Source organism: Danio aesculapii, chromosome 20 (assembly GCF_903798145.1).
Source record: "Danio aesculapii chromosome 20, fDanAes4.1, whole genome shotgun sequence".
Classification (NCBI taxonomy): domain Eukaryota; kingdom Metazoa; phylum Chordata; class Actinopteri; order Cypriniformes; family Danionidae; genus Danio; species Danio aesculapii.
Genome location: NC_079454.1, coordinates 24,792,436 through 24,813,811, shown reverse-complemented (window position 1 = coordinate 24,813,811; position 21,376 = coordinate 24,792,436). Strand labels below are relative to the sequence as shown.

Genomic DNA, 21,376 nt, shown 5'->3' with positions numbered 1-21,376 from the left:
ATTCACACTCTTATACTACGGACAATTTAGCCTTCCCAATTCCCCTGTACCACATGTCTTTGGACTGTGGGGGAAACCAGAGCACCCGGAGGAAACCCATGCGAACGCAGGGAGAACATGCAAACTCCACACAGAAACGGCAACTGACCCAGCTGAGGCTTGAACCAGCGACCTTCTTGCTGTGAGGCGACAGCACTACCTACTGCGCCACAGCATCGCAGTGGCTGGACCCACATTATCCAATTCTCAATGCACCAATCAGACGACTCCTAAGCTGCTACAAATAACCTGGGTTACGCATCACTGCTATCTTCATTTTGAAGAATCCCCCCTTCTACCCCTACTCCTCCTCCTTCCTAGATGGGTGACACAGAGATCCAGTGCTTAGCACTGTTGCCTCACAGCAAAAACGTCTCTGGTTCCAGGCTTTACCAAACCAGCAGACATTTCTGTGAGGAGTTTGCACGTTCTCCCCGTGCTCACGTAGGTTTCCCGCCTTCCTCCCACCGTCCAAAAACATGCAACCTAAGTTTATTAACTAATCCAAATCAACACTATAGTCTTGCCCCTACCTAGTATTTATCTCTTAGTCTCATTTTGCTCTTTTGCAGTTCTCGAGATCTACCTGAGATCAAACTCCCCTCTCGCCTTGCAACAGGAGGGAGCCCCGGGCTCGAGGATCTTATGAGCTCAGGGCTCTCTCCCGGGACAGCATGCCAAACAAGCTTAAAATTAATCATCAGCTAAGTGTGAACTCTTGAAAATAAAGTAAAAACAAAACAATGGAGCTTTATAGCAAGTTTAAAATGTTGCTAATGTAGATCAGTTATTTTAAAAAAAACATACTGATGTATTACCATTAAAGTTTTCATATTTCTATTTTATCTAGTCTTAAAAGTCATACATTTGCTTTTAAAAACCTGCAAAATTACTTTTATTATCATCAGTGACATACACAGTGATGGGTTTTTCTTTATTTAGAATTCTTTGAGGATTTAAAAAAAAAAAAAAAAAAAAACAGCCTTCATTTTTCTATATGTATGAACATCTACTTCTACTTTGGATCAACTGAAAGCATCCTCACTGAATTTCCATTTGACCTTGACTTTTGAACAGTAGTGCAAATCTATAAAAGATTACCTTGCTCTGCATATACATGAATGGATTTGCAGAGGCTTGATGTAATGAAAGCAAACACTATATGACTCAGGAAATCTGGCACAGACACAACTACTACACACACCCACAACAGTTTGTGGTTGTCTGAGAATGTGCGGGTGTTCTGTGATAAGGGGAAACCCCTACACACTTCCAGCCAACTCCTGTGACAGCTGCACGCCTGCTTATGATTGACAGCTCAACAGGCCAATCATGCTGAAGACGGAGGAAGAATGGCCCGAAAATAGATATTGGCAACTGATTTCAACTCAGCTGTTTCACATCCAGAGTGGAGTGTTTTACTGCCAAACACCCACACAGGCACATTCTTTAAGAAAAAAAGAAGAAGTTTTATTTCTCAGTACAAAGATATACATATTCTGACATGCAACCAAACGATAATGCTTGCAAATTATTTTTACAATTCTGTACACTTTCAAGTAGCACATTCTGCCAGCTAAAACGAGCAATTCTTCCCGTTAGAGGTGCGTCTGCATACAACATGCGCAGTTTAGAAATGCTTTTAAAGGGATAGCTCATCCAAAAAAAACATAATTAATCTCTATTTGTGTTTATTTTTTGTCCATACAATGAAATTGAGATGAACAAGTGTTGTTTTGATCCTTATTCTTTTCATTGTATGTGCAAAAATTGTAAACATTCTTCAAAATATCTTTTTTCCAAAAAAAAAAAGTCATACCATACAGCAAACAATATTAGATGATTATTATTATTATTATTTTTGGGTGAACAATCCCTTTAATTAAGCCAAGAAGTGTGTTAAAACACTGTTTATGCATAGTAAATCTACCCAAGCTCCCTAAATAAAAGCCAAATCTGGACCTAATGCATTAAGCCTCACCGAATCGCGAAGAAATCTTGAATAAGGCAAAATAATTTCTGAGGACGTCATGTAAACAATGTGTAAAAAGTAGAAAAAGAGCTTTCAGAAAAGATTTGAGAAGACTGGTATTTTTAGACTAGCAGTTAAGACTGGTCTGTTGTCTGAGGTAGACAGCTGGTTAAAAACCAGCTGCCCGTTGTGTGCGAGCACCTGATATTGGGCAGATAATTGACCTCCGTCCCCCTGAACTAGACCTCCCTGGCCAGTCTAGAGCCTTAAAAAGCAGTTTCCAGGGCTTCAGCTGTTGTGAATACAGCCTGAGCAGCATTTTCACACACACAGTCTGTCATCAGCTATAGGAAGACACGCATGTACATCTCCGTCCCGGACGTCCTACCTCTAGCCTGCTAACACTCGGCTACGCTTTGGTTAAATATTATTATCCACAGAACATTTATATGCACAAAATTTACAGAGCAGTGCTTCGGTTGCTTGGGATATGGAAGTTGAACTACAGTCAAGCGTGGACTCTAAACTGCCCGTGCTTGAGTGGCCCATTTCCCCTTTTTTCCTCCCCTTTCCCCACATGCACCTCCTCGGCCTGTCAGAGTGCATCATGGGAACACTTCAGCCTGCCAGCAGATTGTCCAAGGCTGCCAACAGCACGGATGAATAACTTCTATTCATCATTATCTGAGAGAGAGAGAGAGAGAGAGAGAGAGAGGGAGGGAGAGAGAGAGAAACAGAGGAACTGTTATAGAATGATCAACTCTGTTGCGAGGCTGAGATCTGAAGAAAACTTCCAGACTTTTTTCCTGATGTCAGAGGTCACAATAAAGTGAATAATCAGGAGTTAGCCCTGAACACACAGTGCAAATGGCAGGAATACCCTCACATTGGTCAGTGTCTGCTGCTGCATACACAAGTAGACATATGTTAAAGTGTGAACCCAGATGATGTGATCTGACCCAGATGCCCTGGGACTGCTCAGAGCCGTAAACACGAAGCATCTAGGGCTGCATTCATCTAAGGCAAGACCAGGCACTGCTGGTTACAGATAATCAGTTTGACTCTCACTAATTAGTGAATGGAAAAACACATTAAATCTGAACTGAGAAATTAGTTTGCTTTCATGTATTTTTTTTAAACGTATGTTAAATGCCATATGAGTATTATTTTTAATGAGAATAATAGCATTAAAGATGCAATATAAATAATTGACAAATATATACCTTATTAAAAATTTATATGAAAGATTGTTATACTTTTTTTGGTATTATTATACCTGCAAGACAAATATACAGGTGAAGTCAGAATTATTAGCCCCACGTTGATTTTGTTTTTCTTTTTTAAATATTTCCCAAATTATGTTTAGCAGAGCAAGGAAATTTTCACAGTATGTCTGATAATATTTTTTCTTCTGTAGAAAGTCTCGTTTGTTTTATTTCAGCTAGAATAAAAGCAGCTTTTAATATTTTAAAAACCATTTTAAGGTCAAAATTATTAGCCCCTTTAAGCTATATTTTTTTCGATAGTCTACAGAACAAACCATCATTATACAATAAATTGCCTAATTACCCTAACCTGCCTAGTTAACCTAATTAGCCTAGTTAAGCCTTTAAATGTACCTTTAAGCTGTATAGAAGTGTCTTGAAAAACATCTAGTCAAATATTATTTACTGTCATCATGGCAAAGATAAAATAAATCAGTTATTAGAAATGAGTTCTTAAAACTATTATGTTTAGAAATGTGTTGGAAAAATCTTCTCTCCGTTAAACAGAAATTGGGGAAAAAAATTAACAGGGGGGATAATAATTCAGGGGGCGAATAATTCTGACTTCAACTGTATATGGATGTATGTAAAACCTCCCCAGTAAACCTAAATGTTCATTTAAATTTAATTTAAACTGCTAATAACAATTCAGAAAAAAAAAAAAAAAATAAAAAAAATAAATAAATAAATAAATAAATAAATAAATATATATATATATATATATATATATATATATATATATATATATATATATATATATATATATATATATATATATATATATATATATATAAAATAATAATTCATACATAAATGCAATATTTAAATAACTTACTAATAATAATAATAATAATAATAATAATTCCTCACATTTATATAGCGCTTTCCTGGACACTCAATTATTATTATTCAGTGCTTCCCACAGATTTGAAATATACTTGTGGCGGTAGCTGGATTGGAACACACTTTTTAATCCACAGCACATAAATGGTTAACTAAATGCGACAAACAAAGCATAATTAGATTTTTAACACTATTTTTTATTATTATCTGTTTTAAACGTTTTCTTTTCAATGGGTTAAAGTTTAAAAAAAGGCTTGAAATAAATAAAACAAATCCACTATTTCTCTTTTATGCTATTCAGGAGCCATGTGCACACACTGACAAGTCAAATCTGCTTTTCTCTGTTTCTATCTCTCATTCAAGTTCAGGTTGCTTTATTGGCATGACATTTTGTACAGTAATGCCAAATCATTTTAGATGTATAAAATATGTAATATATTGACCATCAAATTAATAAAATATACAGCAAATGAGAAATAAATGACAGAAAAAAAATTATAAAAACTGACAATATCTACAAAAATTATAATTATTACATAATAAAACGTGCAGATTATTTAAATAAGTTGACAAATGAGTTGATTACCCATTTCGAATGGTGTACAAATATTCTGCAGCCAATTTAGATGTAATTTCGTCCTCTCCAAGTATTTAGTAAAGTTTTCTGAGTTGTTTAGATTAACAAATTAATTATCTAAAATCTCTCTCGCTCTTGTTGCTGTGCGCATAAAATTAACGACAGCTTAGAAAACGAAAGCAAAACCAAATCTCAGATATTTTAGTAGATTTAGAAACCCCGGTTGGATGCAAAAAGGTGCGGGTCTCTGTGGGTCTGCAGAGCATGTGAGACTGTCTGTGGGAGTGTTGACAGTTCTCTCGCACACAGAACAAGCAGTATGAATTTGGTAAAGGAGAAAAGATTTTCCACTACTTAATCACGGATTTAACATCGCGGATGTTTGTTTATATTGGGCGGCTACAAAAAAAAGTGTAAAATATACTTGGGCGGCCGTTAATATACCTGAATGGCCCGCTCAAGTAAAGTCTATGTGTGGTAAGCACTGCTAATCAATTGTAATTTACTTGGGTGTCCTGGATATACTAGACAAGTCGTGTGCAAAATGTTAATAACTGTTTTATTTTACAAAGATTTGATATTTTGCTTTCTTCCAATTTTAAATAAATACACTGTCAATTAATACATTGTTTTGTCAAAAAAAATTATTAGATGTGACTGAAAAATCAATGAAAATGGTCGTGTTTTTAAACTAATAGTCATTTTATGCTCTAAATAACAACATTTCTATTTACATTGAGAAGAAATGTCACCAGTAATTGGCAGAACAAAAAACTAAATTGTGTTTTATTCAAACACATAACTCTAAATTGTAAATCTAGAGAAACTAAGAATCTCCAAGTGGTCTATTTATGAATTAAATATTAAAAAATGATATATAAAAGTTCTCATGTCATTTTATAAAGCGCTCGATTCTCTGCATTGAATGACATAATTGCTCACTTCTACAGCCATTCATGTTATATTCCTCCACTGCTGACTGATCCGACTGAATGAATTGCAGTCTGTATGAAGACGTTCAGATGAAATGGTGCATGAACACATCACAGAGTGAGAGTGTGTATGCGTGTAAACACTTTACCTTCCTGGTAAGCTCCATCTGCCATCACCAAATGGAGGATTTTAGGATACAAGTGCTGGTGCTCAGTTCCCAAAATGTTTTGCACCATGCTGGAGCCCATTGCAATGTTCTCATCCTCATCCTCATGAATAGCCTAAATAAACACACAGAAATCACACAAATACAATGTCATGCTGGATAAAACCATACAAAATAAACAGTTTAAGTCTCCTTAAAACGTCTTTCATAATTTACTTGCTTTCATGTTGTTACAAACTTGTAGAGCTTTGGACAAATAAAGTAATTTGTCATAATCTTTTATGTTCCACTGAAAAAAGGCAAGTCAGATAGGATTGGAGCAAAAGGAAAAACAAATGAACAGGATTTTTGGCTGAACTATTCCTTTAAGTCGAGAACTGCGGAGTCATTATCACCACAGGATCACTTAAGTTTTTGTGCAACTGACAGCAAAAAAAAAAATACAGCAAATTACAGCAGTTTATAGCACTTCCAGTGTGACGAACTATAAAACAGCATCACATTTAACATTCTTAAAGGTTAAGGATAACATCTGTATCTAATTCCCTGAATGTACTCTATGACTGAAAACAAAACATAGCGTTTAAAATTTATGAGTGTCCTCATCTAGACGTGCATGGCTGCATTGTTATTGGTGGCGTTTGACCACTAAAGACATCTTAGATATTTCCGGATTTCCGCAATGCATTCAACCGGGCACAAAACCTCAGAATCCCACTGGAGACACACACAGTTAGAGTTGACATTTAATTCAGACCTTGATCTTGTTGTAGGCCTGGATGAAGTTCTCGAAGCCCATGGCCTGCTCTAGATGAAGCCGCAGCTCCTCCAGACGACTGAAGATACTGTCTTGCTGCTCCAGCACTTCGTCGTCCTCCTCCTCGCTGCCATCTGCACCCAAAAAAAACAAGAAATCACAAAGTTCACACAGGGGGAGCGCATTGTTGTGGAATACTGGCAGATAATATGCTGATCTAAGTCAGGACTGAGAGTGTTATTTACCAGCATCCTTCTACACGCTGCAGTCAAACAAAGCCATCAATCACCAGGTTTAATTAGAGAGAGCCGTATCTTTAGCTCAATAAACACAATACTTGTTCGGAGTTGTAGTCAGCTTAGCAATAAAGATTTGAACATGAGTTGTGTTAGGGGGGCATTCCCTCTATTGTCTTTGTGGATGCAGTCAGCAACTGTTCAGAGTTTGTTTTGAGCAATTCTTAATGTTGTTGCGTTTCTGGATTGTGTCATCATTTGTGATATTTTAATGGATGCTTTGGTATTGTTGTATTGTCTTTTAGATTTAGATTTTTTTTGCCGTTCACAGATTACATCTGCATTTGTGGTGTGTTTGTTGACACAGTTGATAAAGTTCAAAGATAAGGTTTACTGCTGCGCTGTTTTAACAGATATGGTAAGTTTAGCTGCTGACTCTATAGCTGTTGCCCTGTTTTAGCATGCTGCATTGTTTTATTGGATATGGTATCAATGTCACTCCTCTCTCGAGCATTTAAAGCTATTAATGCATGTTAGCTGGTCCACTGGGTTTCGATCTATTTGTGGGTTTGTTTTCTGATAATCGATTTGTAAATGGAACTGTTTGTACTGTTTGAGAGTCTACATTGGTATAACGCTGAAACACACTAAAAGATTGTTGTTAAATCTTCCAGAATGTCAGACACCACAAACAAAAGAACACAAAATGATAGAATTGATTGCTTTGCTTCTATAATGTGTACACTACCTGACAAAAGTCTTGTCGTCTATTCAAGTTTTAGGAACAACAAATAATATCTTGACTTCTAGTTGATCATTTGGTATCAGCAGTGGCTCTGACAAAAGTCTTGTCACTTAACAGAAATAATGTACAGTATAGAATATAACATCATGGTGCAGTGGAAAAAGAATTATTATCGTGTATGACTTCCGTGAGCAACCATACATCTTTTTACAATGACTCAAATAACTTATTAATAAAATCATCTGGAATGGCAAAGAAAGCATTCTTGCAGGACTCCCAGAGTTCATCAAGATTCTTTGGATTCATCTTCAATGCCTCCTCCTTCATCCTACCCCAGATATACTCAATAATGTTTATTGCTGGTGACTGGGCTGGCCAATCCCGGAGCACCTTGATCTTCTTTGCTTTCAGGAACTTTGATGTGGAGGCTGAATTATGAGAAGGAGCGCTATCCTGCTGAAGAATTTGCCCCCTCCTGTGGTTTTTAATGTAATGAACAGCACAAGTGTCTTGACGCCGAGGCTGTTGATGTTGCCGTCTACTCTGCAGATCTCTTGCACGCCCCTATACTGAATGTAACCCCAAACCATGATTTGTCCCTTACCAAACTTGACTGATTCCTGTGAGAATCATGGGTCCATGCAAGTTCCAATAGGTCTTCTGCAGTATTTGTGATGATTGGGTTGCAGATTAACAAATGATTCATCGGAAAAATCTACCTTCTGCCGCTTTTCCAAACGATCAACTAGAAGTCAAGTTATTATTTGTTGCTTTTACAACTGGGATCGACGACAAGATTTTGTTAGGTAGTGTAGACATCTGACGACAACCGGTTTTAAGATTTACCGCAGTTTGGAAAAGTAAAGGTTTCAAACTGCAAAAATTTTCTACTATACTGTTCCTACAGTATATGTAGATTTAATGTGTTTTTAATTTTTAATATTTAATTTAGTTATTTCGGCCAACAGTATCTCCAGCAGAAAAGCACCCTCCACATCAAAAGCTGCTGGTCAGCCCACGATACAGCAAATATCTGAAAAACATCTTCCTTATGTACCAGCATCCAAGCATGCTATACACCTGAACAGTGTAGTGGCTTGCTTTATATCCAAAGAAAAGAAAGATATCCAAAGATGCCTTTTTAAGATGTAAAGAAATCTGTGCTTTTGACATTAATGAACATAGCAGAAGTCAATGATTTATTTTAATTATTTAGCCTGACATCTTTAATGTTTCAAAATATTTTAAATGTTTCTTTAAATAAAATATCTTTTATTTAATGGGGAAATAGTTTATTTTTCACCCACACATTTAAAAAGAACATATTTTAGAGCAGTATTCACAATACTGTGATACTGTAAAACTGTGATGTTTTTATACAAGGTTATCATACCATCAAGAATCTTATCCTGGTCTATATCTAATAGTGTGTGGTGCGCATCAATACAGAACACCACACGTCAAGAGATTTTCAAAAACTAAGATTTGAGCAAGGTCTGAAATCTCAAAATATCTCTTGAGACTTGAGATTAAACATAGCGGACGAAGGACAGGAAGAAATTGCAATGATAGTGCTGTATAAACACAGAAATTGATGCTGATCCCCCAAATCCTTTTGTGCAGTGCCATGAATGCATGTATTATGCTTCCATTTTCTGTCAACTTGCTTTCTGATTGGATACAGTTTAATTTCACCTGCTAATTTCCATACAGTACATGCATGGGCCCTCTGGGTTATCTCCACACATTGGAATTTCTGATTGAAAATATTTAAAATGTTCAACAAGTTGAATATTTACGATTTGCTATTTAGGGGTCCTCCAATTCTTCCGAGCAGGTCTAAACACAGCTCACACCACAGGAAAATCCAAGAAGATCATTTTTAGAACCCCTGATTTAATCAGGACAATACCTACAATTGTCTGAAGGGGAGAAACCGGAGCAAAGTTAGCCCAATTATGTTGTGTGCGCTGCTTTAGTACTGTCAAGTTCAGAGTTAGTTTGCAAGCTGGTTTCAAAATCAAGCTCATGCAACACCTATCAACTCTTCATCATCAGCTCATAATATTTGTTGGTGGCAGCAGTGGGATATCCTTGTTAGGTATCTAATGAATGTGTCCAATTAATTTTGGGATGAGAACTGTAAGATTATACAGTTGCTGACTTGAGTGTACAACAACCATGAATGTATTCATACTGTTTGCATAATTAGTGAGGGTATGAGTAGTGCAGGTGTTCATATATGACATTTGACTTTGAACCCAGTGACTTTTGTGAGTATAATTAGTTTGGCTGACTTTTATTGGTATTGCTTTGCTAAGCCGCAGTCACATTAGAGTTTGAGAATGTTAAATTCTGTCTGACAGCAATGGGAAAAGGGATAAAACAAGCGGATGAACAGATAAAATGAATGGTTGCTCCATATTTTACATTTATGTACAGAAGGGTTGGGTTTTCAATCCCGTGATGCGATTTCACCAGTGAGAGTTCACCAAGCTTGAACTTTGGAACATTTTTTTTGCACTTCCAATCTGCCGAATTAAAATGCGTATGAATGGAAGTCTATAGGGTGAAAAGTGTAGCGAGACCATGGCTTTAGGGCACCAACAACTGAACAACTAGACAAGTCTAAAAAGAGAAACTTGTTCCATGTTGCTGAGCATTTACACATTAAAGTTACTAAACTGCATTATTTTGCAAAGCTGTTGTGCTGTATTAACGCATATGGTTAAATATATAAAGATATATCTGGTTTAATCATAGACTGATATGAAAAGATATGGACGTAGTATTCGTGATGTCACCCATATGTTTCTGAAGAGCGCAAATGAAGCTATGAGTAGGCGTGGCCAACCGTTGACATTCTGACAACAGAAGCCTGCTAGCATTTTGCTTAGACAGGCTTTTCTTTGGGAGAAACGATTAATACTTCATTACCTGCGACTTGTATGTGTTCTGACCACTTGTGCTTGGCTGCGTACTATATCAATAAAGTGTTTAGTCTTTTAAAAAAACTGTTGTAATAGCCACTAAGCATTGTTCTCATGACGTTTTTCTACAGGAGGAAAACGCTAACTACTTCCAAATACTTTAAATATAGTCTGTGTTAGTAAATGCAAGGCTAAGGCCCAATCCCAATTATATTTGTGTATCTCTACCCTTTCCCCATGGCCCTTAAAACCGAGGGTTAAGGGGAAGGGCTTTAAAATTTACACCTAAGAATTGAGACAGCACTACAGCATCTGCACAAGTCATCAGATGTCATCGCGATCTCTTGCTTCATATCGACGATCGCGACTGCTGTAGTTACTCTAGTTGTGTTATTTTTTGTTTTTATCTTCAGGAAATCACTGAAGGCCTATATCATGTTATCATAATGATATAATGTGGCAATAAGATCGTAGCTATACTGCGCATTTACACAGTGGCCATATTTTGTAAACACATTAAAATTATAGCAGACACTGTAAACAGCTCATTCCCTGCCACTAGACATTACTGACAGGGTATTCCAGTGTCATCGTGTCAGAATGTTGTGGGACTGCAATACAGGAGTTATGATTATGGATTATAGATCGTGAAATTTTGCGGCTTTTATTTTAGAGCATGACGGTAAAACATGAACGCGGTTATGAATATATTAAAACATGTGCTTGTTTATTGTAAAAATTCGTAATAATGACAAAAAAAATATACTAATTTGTGGATCTCCTTACTTCCGGGTGCAGCTGGTGTATTCTGGAAAATTTTCTTACCGCTTGGTTTCGAGTGTGGTCCTGAAGAATCTTATTTCGAAGGGGTATTTACCCCTTCCCTTTAGCCCTACGCCTTCAAGCTAAAGAGAATTGCGACACCCCTACCCCTTCACGGGAACACGCAAAACAAGGGGTAGGGTAAGGGCTAAGGGGTAGAATTGGGATTGGGCCTAATTTTGAAATCCAGGCATAACACTGAATGACAACGTTTCAGATGACTGTTCAAGAGACTACAGCTAATCAATCTGTTAAATTCTGGAGTGCATTCAAATTCTAAATAAATTATAAATGATAAATGATCTTAAATGAACAAATACATTGATAGAGATGGTATATAAATATATCATTTCACTCAACTGGGAAATGGAGGCCACTTGATTGGTTTGTGAGCACAATTAAGTGCACACAGCATGCCATATCATCTGATAATTGTAGGAAATAATTACCTAATTAAAAGGCAAGTTCAGCAGTTCAGCAGCTAATCAGCTGGAATCAGCTGAGGTGATGAGACAACTCAAGTGGCCACGCCCTTAATTATGACTTGATAAAACATATTAAAAACTAAACATATGAGTTATAAAAATAAAAAAAATAAAAAAATCACCCCCTCACAGTTTTCATGAAGGGTAATATTAGCTATATGAACCAAAATTGTTTTTTGTACCAGGCTGTAAACACCTTTTTTCTGCTGTAAAGTTGGCCATTCTAACAGTGGGGTCAATAGAAATTTGCTCTATTATGCAGCCAGGTTTAGCAGAATTTCGATAAATTGCAGTTACTTCTGTATTAGCTTCACAAGGAAGAGCGGGATGTTGCTGTTTGGGTTTAATACATCTAAATGTATTAGCACATGTGGTTAGTTGTTGCACTGTTCATAGATGCATTTGCAAATACAATTAGCTGTTGTGTTGTGTGTGCTGATGTGGTTTTGGATCTATAGACATACTATACTTATATAGTATACTTATAGAACTATACTTGTAGTTCAGTCTGAGCTCTGCAGTTGTGTTTGCATTACCTGACTGCCACTCTTCATTGAGCTGTGCTTCACTGCTGTTCTGCTCTTCATCATCTTCATACTCCATTCCATTTGTGACTGGGCCCCCTGGCTCTTCCTCACCATGGCTAACATCCTCATCATCTTCAGCCATTCCATTAAACGTCTCTTCCTCTGGGCTGTGTTTGTCATCACCAGCACTGGCTAACCCATTAAGACCAGCTGCCTCTTTATCGGCTGGGCTGCCATTAGATCCACCACCCTCATCCTCCTCCTCATCATCATCATCATCATCATCTTCACTGTGCTGCTCCTGAAGAAGCCTCTCCATAGATGCTCTGAGCTCTCTTAAATCGTCATCCTCATACACACTGACAGAGAGAGAGAGGCAAAGTGACACTGTATGTGTGTGTGTGCACATTTACGCATATATTAGGTTGTGTATGTGTGTGTCTTACTCCTCAGGTTCAGACTGCTCATCTGCTTTATCCTCCAGATCTTCAATTTCTAGGTTGTTGTCAGGAGCGGCTGCACCTTCAGGTCCTGCAGCATCACTAAACACCTTACTGAGGTCTGGTAAGGAGCACGTCCTCAGCATCTGATACAAAACGCAAACACACATACATACACAGTGATTCAATCATGACAAATCAGATATCCACACAAGAAATTGAAAATAGAATTTTTCATGGTCTATTGAAACAGCATGTGTATGCATTCACAAGCATTTTTTAGGTACACCTGCTCAACTGCAAGTATTTAATCGGCCAATCACATAGACAAGCAACTGCATGCATTTAGACATGTAGATTTTGTCAAGGTTACCTACCGAAGTTCAAACAAGCATCAGAATTGATAGGAAAGGTGATTTTGAATTTAGTGCCATGGTCGTTGGCGCCAAATTGCCTTGTCTAAGTATATCTGATGCACAGATATTTTCACATAGAACCATCTCTAGAGTTTATAGAAAATGGTTAAAGAAAGAAAAGACATCATTTGAATGTCACCTCTGTGGGTGAAAACTGATGCCAGAGGATCATGGCCAGAGTAACTCAAGAGTAACTGGCAAGAGTAACTCAAATAATCACTTATTGCAACCAATGTCTGAAAAAAAGAATCTCTGAACAGGTTTAAGGTGATTAAGAAGGTCACCGATTCGAGTCCTGGCACCGGCAGGGATTGTTGGTGGTGAGAATGAATAACCAGCTCTTATACCAATCTCAATACCAAGGCTGAAGTAAGTCTCTTGAGCAAGGCACCGGCCCCCTAACTGTTCCCCAGGCAGCAATGCTTTGCCTCAAGATGTGTGTGCATTTACTGCTGTGTGTGTGTGCGCACTTGGATGAGTTAAATGCAGAGTACTCCGAGTATGGGTCACCAGACTTGGCCACGTCTCAACTTTCACTTTCATAAGAACAACAAACAGAGGCTACAGTTAACACAGACTTGCCAAAATTGGACAACAAAAGATTAGAAAAAGATCTGGTCTGATTAGTCTTGGCTTCTGCTGCAACATTTTTATGGATGGTAGAGGTCACAATTTGGAATAAACAATATGGAAGCATGGATCCATCATGCATTGCATTGATGGTTCATGCTGGTAATGGTGAGGAGGACATTTCTTGGCACAATTTGCCCCCCTTTACGTCAATTGATCACTGTTTAAATGCAACAGGCTACTTGAGTAGTGTTGCTGACCATCTTGTGATGCTATTCCAAGGAGGATAATGTCCCATCATGCCATACAGCTTACAATAACTTGACAATGAGTTAGCTACAGTGGAACAGTCCACATTCACAGTCTCAAATTAACAGAACACCTTTTTGGATATAGAAAGGGAGATGATCTTCAAAGATGTGCAATCTAGAAATCTGCAGTAAATGGGGTGATCCAACCTGCTGAAACTAAGGTCAACCTAATAAAGTAGCTGAAAGGTGTATTATAACATTTCCAATGCTGTACGTAAGCTGTAATATTTACATTCATATAGTCATAGCCATGGGCATGCAAACATGAGAGCAAATGTTCAAGAGTTCAGTTTGGTACTGAGCAAAAAGATCAGCAAACATTGTGCTCTGAGGCAGCACCTGTGTCTCTGCGTAGACAATAGGATCCTAATGTTAGAAACAAGCATTTGAAGTTTATTTTTAACAACATCCCTGTTCATTTTTGCCTGACCTCCACAATTTGCACGGCACATTTCAGCATACATTGTTTTGTTAACCTGTCACAATGTAATGCAGGCTTTGCAAAGAGGTCGTCATTGAAGGATGAGGCAGAGCCAGCTATAATATACCCAACAGCAAATTTAAATAAGCATTGTTTTTCATTTCATCTCATGAAAGTCGCAGAGGCAAAAGAGGCTCTTTTAAGCTGCAAGTTAAATGCAAAAGTATTGACTGCTGCTCTTTCAAAGACCTCTAAATAGTTAGTTAGTCCTCCACTCAAGTCAGGGTTTTGGGCTAGATAATATAGTATATTCAAGCAAGCAGGGCAATGTTCTGAGAGCGTAATATAACCAGTGTTAAAACTTTCAAATCTTTTCAATCAATGTGGATGTAAATGTAATAAATTCTTTCTGCCATATCATATGGAACACTCATACAAAAATCAAAGACTTGGTTCAGTGCATCAGCTGCTGATTTTAATGATGCAGAACTGAATGTGAGCTTGACATCTATCAAAAAAAGAGGCCAGGTTTAGGTGAATAAAATAATTGCTCAACATGTCTGAGAGAACACATACATACATATACATATATATATATATATATGTATATGTATATATACACCCCTCACATTTCTGAAAATATTTATCTATAACTTTTCCTAGGACAACACTGCAGAAATGACTCTTTGACACGATGAAAAGTAGTCAGTGTAAAGTTTGTTTAGCAGTGTAAATTTATTGTCCCTTCAAAATAACAAAAAATACAGCCAATAATAGCTGAACCCCTGGCAACAAAAGTGAGTACAGCCCTAAGAGAAAATGTACAAATTGAGCACAATTAGTCATTTTCCTTCCCCTGTGTCATGTGACTCATTAGTCTTACACTGTCTCAGGTGTCACCAGATAGCAGGTGAGTTAAATTTGGTATAAAAGCTCTTCCACTCTCTCAACCTGGCCACTGAAAGTTCAACATTGCACCTCATTGCAAACAACTCTCAGACCTGAAAAAACGATCTGTTGCTTTGAATAAAGAAGATAGCCAACACTCTGAAACTACAGTATGTTGCAGCACAGTGACCAAGACCATCCAACGTTTTAAGAGGACAGGTTCTTCTCAGCTTCTTTGGTCGACCATGGCGAGGGCTGTTCTGAGTGCACGTTCTCAGCGTCCCATCCAAAGATTGTCGTTGAAAAACAGACTGATGAATGCTTTCAGCATTGCTGCAAAGATTGAAGGGATGGGGATGGGGCAGGTCAGCCTGTCAGTGCTCAGACCGTATGCCGCACACTGCATCAAATTGGTCTGCATGGTTGTCGTCGTGGAAGGAAACCTGTTCTAAAGATGATGCACAAGAAAGCTCGTAAACAATTTGCTGCAGACATGCAAACTAAGGACCAGGATTACTGGAACCATGTCCTGTGGTCTGATGAGACCAAGTGTGCTGCATATGTAGCGGCAACCAGGTGAAGAGTACAAAGACAAGTGTGTCTTGCCTATAGTTAAACATGATGGTGGGAGTGTCATGATGTGGGGCTGCATGAGTGCTGCTGGCATTGGGAAGCTACATTTCATTGAGGGAAACATGAATTCTAACATGTACTCTGAAATACTAAAGCAGAGCATGAACCCCTCCATCCGGAAAATTGGCCGCAAAGCAGTGTTCCAGCATGATAATGACCCCAAACACAGCTCCAAGATGACCACTGGCTTGCTAAAGAGACTCGGGGTAAAGGTGATGGACTGGCCAAGCATGTCTCCAGACATAAACCCCATAGAACACCTCTGGAGCATCCTGAAAAGAAAGGTGGACGAGCACAAGGTGTCAAATGTCTACCACCGCCGTGATGTTGTGATGGAAGAGAATTCCAGTGGCAACCTGTGAAGCTCTGGTCAACTCTATGGCCAAGAGAATTAAAGCCATGCTGGAAAATGATGGTGGCCACACAAAATATTAATGTTTCAATTTTTCTCTCAGGGGTGTACTCACTTTTGTTGCCAGGGATTCAGCTATTATTGGCTGTATTTAAAATTTTTTGAAGGGACAATAAATGTACACTGTTAAACGAACATTACACTAACTACTTTTCATTGTGTCAAACAGTCATTTCTGCTGTGTTGTCCTTGGAAAAGTTATAAATATTTGCAAAAATGTGAGGGGTGTCCTCACTTTTGTAACATACTGTATATATATATATATATATATATATATATATATATATATATATATATATATATATGCACAACATAGATATATAACATAGACACTTTATTAGGTACACCTTACTATTACTGGGTTGGACCCCTTTTGCCTTCAGAACAGCCTTAATCCTTTGTGGCACAGATTCAACAAGGTACTGGAAAAATTCCTCTGAGATTTTGGTCCATATTGACAAGAGAGCATCGCACTGTTGCTGCAGATTTGTCGGCTGCACATGCATGATGCGAATCTCCTGTTCCATCACATCCCAAAGGTGCTCTATTGGATTGAGTTCTGGTGACTGTGGAGGCCATTTGAATTCAGTAAACACATGTCATGTTCAAGAAATCAGTCTGAGATGATTCGCTCTTTATGACATGGTGCGTTATTCTGCAGGAAGTAGCCATCAGAAGTTGGGTACACTGTGGTCATAAACAGATGGACATGGTCAGCAACAATGCTCAGGTAGGCTGTGACATTGACATGATGTTCAGTTGGTACCAATGAACCCAAAGTGTGCCAAGAAACTTTCCCCCCACACTATTACACCACCACCACCAGCCTAAACCATTGATACAAGGCAGTATGGATCCATGCTTTCATGTTGTTGATGCCAAATTCTAACCCTACCATCTTAATGTCGCAGAAGAAATCGAGACTCATCTGACCAGGCAACGTTTGTACAATCTTCTATTGTCCAATTTTGGTGAGCCTGTGCGAACTGTAGCCTGTTTTCTTTTCTTAGCTGAAAGGAGTGGCACCCAAAGTGGTCTTTTGCTGCTTTAGCCCATGTGCCTCAAGGTTGGACTTGTTGTGCCTTCAAAGATGCTCTTCTGCATACCTATTGCTATCAGCTGATCTATCAGCTCGAATGAGTCTGGCCATTCTCCTCTGACCTATGGCATCAACAAGGCATTTGAGCCCACAGAACTTCCTCTCACTGGATATTTTCTCTTTTTCGCACCATTCTCCGTATACCCTAGAAATTGTTGTGCATGAAAATCCCAGTAGATCAGCAGTTTCTCAGACCAGCCTTGTAACTCAGACCAGCCCGTCTGGCACCAACAACCATGCCACATTCAAAGTCACTTAAATCACCTTTCTTCCCCATTCTAATGCTCAGTTTGAACAGCAGCACATCGTCTTGACCATGTCTACATGCCTAAATGCATTAAGTTGCTGTCATGTGATTGGCTGATTAGAAATTTGCGTTAACGAGCAGTTGGACAGGTGTACCTATTAAAGTGGCCAATGAGAGTATATATATTATAGGGCCCTACGTTTTTATTTATTGCCTAATTACATAAAATGGTCCTTTAATCAACTTGAATTGGATCAACAAAAAGCCCAAGCACAATCTGAAGCTGTTTAATCCTAATTGTGTACAGAATAAATAAAATAAAATAAAAAACGTAGGCATTTAACACTCAGCAGGGACTTTGTCTCCACAGAGCAGGGGAAGGCTTTAATATCGGTGAAGTCATCCATCTCAACTACATTCGTTACAGAGATGCACTGTGTTCTCACACTTGCACAGAGCAGTGCTAAACTACTGATTAAACAGACTGACAGTCTGCGCTGAGAAAGACAGCCTTTAGTGTGTGCGTGAGTGTGTGTGATCTGCTTGTCCAGTTGTCCAGAGGGCAGGGTGCAGGCAAGCCAAAAGGCCAAATGTGCGTGTAGGTTTGCGAAAGTGTGGGCGTGGGTGTGAATTTTAATGTGCTTTTGTGAGGGCAAAGAAAAGCATTTGTGTATGAGCTGCTGTGGGGTGGGCGAAAAAAGTACACAGGCCAGCGCAAAGTCCTTTTGGTTTACTGGCACATCAAGGATGTGGAAGAATCGCATTAATAACGCTCCACTCAGGAGCTCCAATACACACACACACATACACACTCAGCAGTCCTTCCAGCACAGCAATGCCCTGAGGCACATCCACACTCATACATATGCCTATCCCTGCATGCACACACCATTATGTGCACACAAACACAAATTCCAGTCTGTGGGAATCAAATCACCCCAAACAAATACTCTGCAAGATGTACAAATCTGAGCTCCTCGTCATTCGGTGCTAAGTGCTACACGCTATTAAAGACATCCATCTGTTTCTCCTGCTATAGTGCCATCTCTTTCCTCTTCATAGTTCTTCTATAGCTCTTTCCAGAGTTCTATTCCTTTTCTACTGTAAGTTTCTGCTCTAATCCGCATGATGAATGGCAGGAGTGGGGTCCTCTATTAGGATGCTCTGTAATAGTCTCATATTTATCAGTTAAGATTGACACAAATTTAAATTCCCCTTACGCAGTTACCATAAACCAAATGTAAAACAATAACTAAATTGTGGTAACACTTTTCAATAAGCTTCCATTAGTTAACAGCTAATGCGTTAAGGAATGAGGACTTGTTACAGTATTTATTAACATGTTATGCTTAGTTAATAACATAAACATTAACAGTTGACTATTAATCATATTATAGGCTGTTATCAAAACTAATTTCTATAATACAGAGTATATACAGGAATCAGAGAGTGAAATTCAATACCTTTTTTTAAGACTCTTTCCATACATTTTAAGACCTTAAAACAACTTTAGGTTTCACCTGGAAACACTGGTGAGATTTTAACTTACAGTACATTTACTAAATATTAATGCAAGAAACTAATGCAAAACTAAAACATTATTCACATACTGAATAAAAAAAATATGAAATCTTTCTAATTCAGCAGGTTGGTGCCTATAGAACTAATGATATTGCCTTGGTTACTGCAGTAAACAAAGCAGCATGATGTCAAATCTAACAGGATTTTATTGATTTCAAACACTACACAGCATCCTGATATTCGCAGATTTAATTCAGGCAAACTTAGCATACAACCATACATTGCATAATCAAAAACGATGTAACGTTGAATACGTTGCAAAATAGCATTTAAGACTTTTTAATACTTTTTAAGAACCTTAAATTTCTCTACATTGACTTATCAACTTTTAAGACCCTGCGGACACCCTGTAATAACAAAGACCTATACAAAATAAAATATTCATTCATTCATTCATTTTCTTTTTGGCTTAGTCCCTTTATTAATCTTGCCACAGAGAAATAAACCGCCAACTTGTCCAGCATATTTTTTACGCAGTGGATGCCCTTCCAGCTGCAACCCATCACTGGGAAACATCCACTCACACTCATTCACACACACATAAACTTTGGACAATTTAGCTTAACCAATTCACTTATATCAGGTTTTTGAACTTGTGGGGGAAACCGGAGCACCCATGCGAACACGGGGAGAACATGCAAACTTCACACTAAAAAGCTAACTGACCCAGCTGAGGCTCGAACCAGCGACCTTCTTGCTGTGAGGCAAATGTGCTACCCACTGCGCCACCGTGCAGCCCCAAATAAAATATATACATTACAAATAATAACTGAAATAAATCTAAGTATTGAAATGACTAAAACTGAAACAAAAAACAAAAAATATGAAGAATTTACCTATAATCAACCCTGTAAAACATATTACTATATGATTAATAATATTAAACAATATTACTAAATAATATTATAAATAATAATGACTAATTATACCTATATTAAAATGCAAAAGAGTGAAAACAAAAATATTCAAATAAAAAATATAGTTAAACATATCAGTACATGACACTTCTTAATAAGGTGGAACTATGCATCTTGAAATTTCCTACAGTCTTTTGTAATTTATCATCTGGCATTTCTGATGTTACACCAAGCTGTGCAATTTATATGGCTAATGACTTTGACATTTTTTTTCTTTCAGATAAAGCAATAGTCAGCCAGCTCTTAACACCACAAATGCATGAACCACTACCCACAACTCTCCAGGCTTCAGGTCTATACCTTTTCCTGTACCATCACACCATCTGCCCCCTTGACCCCATTACTTCCCTTCTTTAAGAATATATGTGAATGTAGAACACATCTCTCCACACCGGCACTTGCCTAACAAGTCACAAATGGCTTGAGTAAGTCTTGGGTCTCTCTTCTCCAGCTCAGGTTTCTTCTTTCCTCTCCAAGAACAATGTGTCAGACAGTAATCAGTCAGGTTTTAAAAGCTGACATTCACAGGCTTGCTATCAGTCACTGAAGCCCTGCGGCTGGTGGGAGCAATGTCAGTCTTCATTCGGCTGGACTTGTTTGCAGAAATCTGGGGTCTCATTTATAAACTGGGGTCTCACTTGCCATGCAAAAGCTGCGATTTAAAAAAAAAACTTGATGGGAAAAAGTGCGCAGCTCTAAGTAAACATTTAACTTAAATATTGATATAATTGAACCCCTTTAAATCACCATATGAGGCATAATCATTAAACCCTTAAAGTCAAGTGCAACCTGGATTTTGCCTACCCAAATTTAAAAGCTTCCCAAATACACATGCACAGGTGTAAATGCAAAAGTTTGGTATCATTTTAAGGAAAACCCTTAGAATTTTCATAAAACACTGTTGAAAATTATTAAAAGTAATTGTATGTTGTCTGTTTTATAATAAACCCCTCCAAAAAAGGTGCTTATTTTTTTTGTAAACTCAAATTAAAAGTGTATCTTTTAGGTTCTAGGTTGCTGTAATTATTTTTGTTGGTTCCGGCACATGTCAGTAATCATAGGTAAAAAAGAAAAATGTCTATCATAATCTATGCAAAAGTTATTCTATTCCAACTGATGAGAGAACGGACCCACTTAAGGGGGT

At 37.9% G+C, this 21,376-nt stretch overlaps 1 protein-coding gene across 4 annotated transcripts in view; it reads right to left on the bottom strand.

Annotated features, from left to right (window-relative positions):
• Window positions 1-1,028: 1,028 nt before the first annotated feature.
• Window positions 1,029-21,376, bottom strand: part of nek1 (NIMA-related kinase 1) — a 50,471-nt gene continuing 30,123 nt past the window's right edge. For 3 of the 4 annotated variants that reach the window (XM_056481342.1, XM_056481344.1, XM_056481345.1), the window contains 5 exons: window positions 12,744-12,883; window positions 12,307-12,656; window positions 6,553-6,686; window positions 5,778-5,910; window positions 1,030-2,695 (listed from right to left, as the gene is read on the bottom strand). In XM_056481342.1, coding sequence (XP_056337317.1) covers window positions 2,682-2,695; window positions 5,778-5,910; window positions 6,553-6,686; window positions 12,307-12,656; window positions 12,744-12,883 — 771 coding nt within the window. In that variant the 3' untranslated portion in view covers window positions 1,030-2,681. Of the gene's footprint in view, window positions 2,696-5,777; window positions 5,911-6,552; window positions 6,687-12,306; window positions 12,657-12,743; window positions 12,884-21,376 lie in introns of all 4 variants that reach the window. The other variant, XM_056481343.1, reaches the window with a different exon arrangement.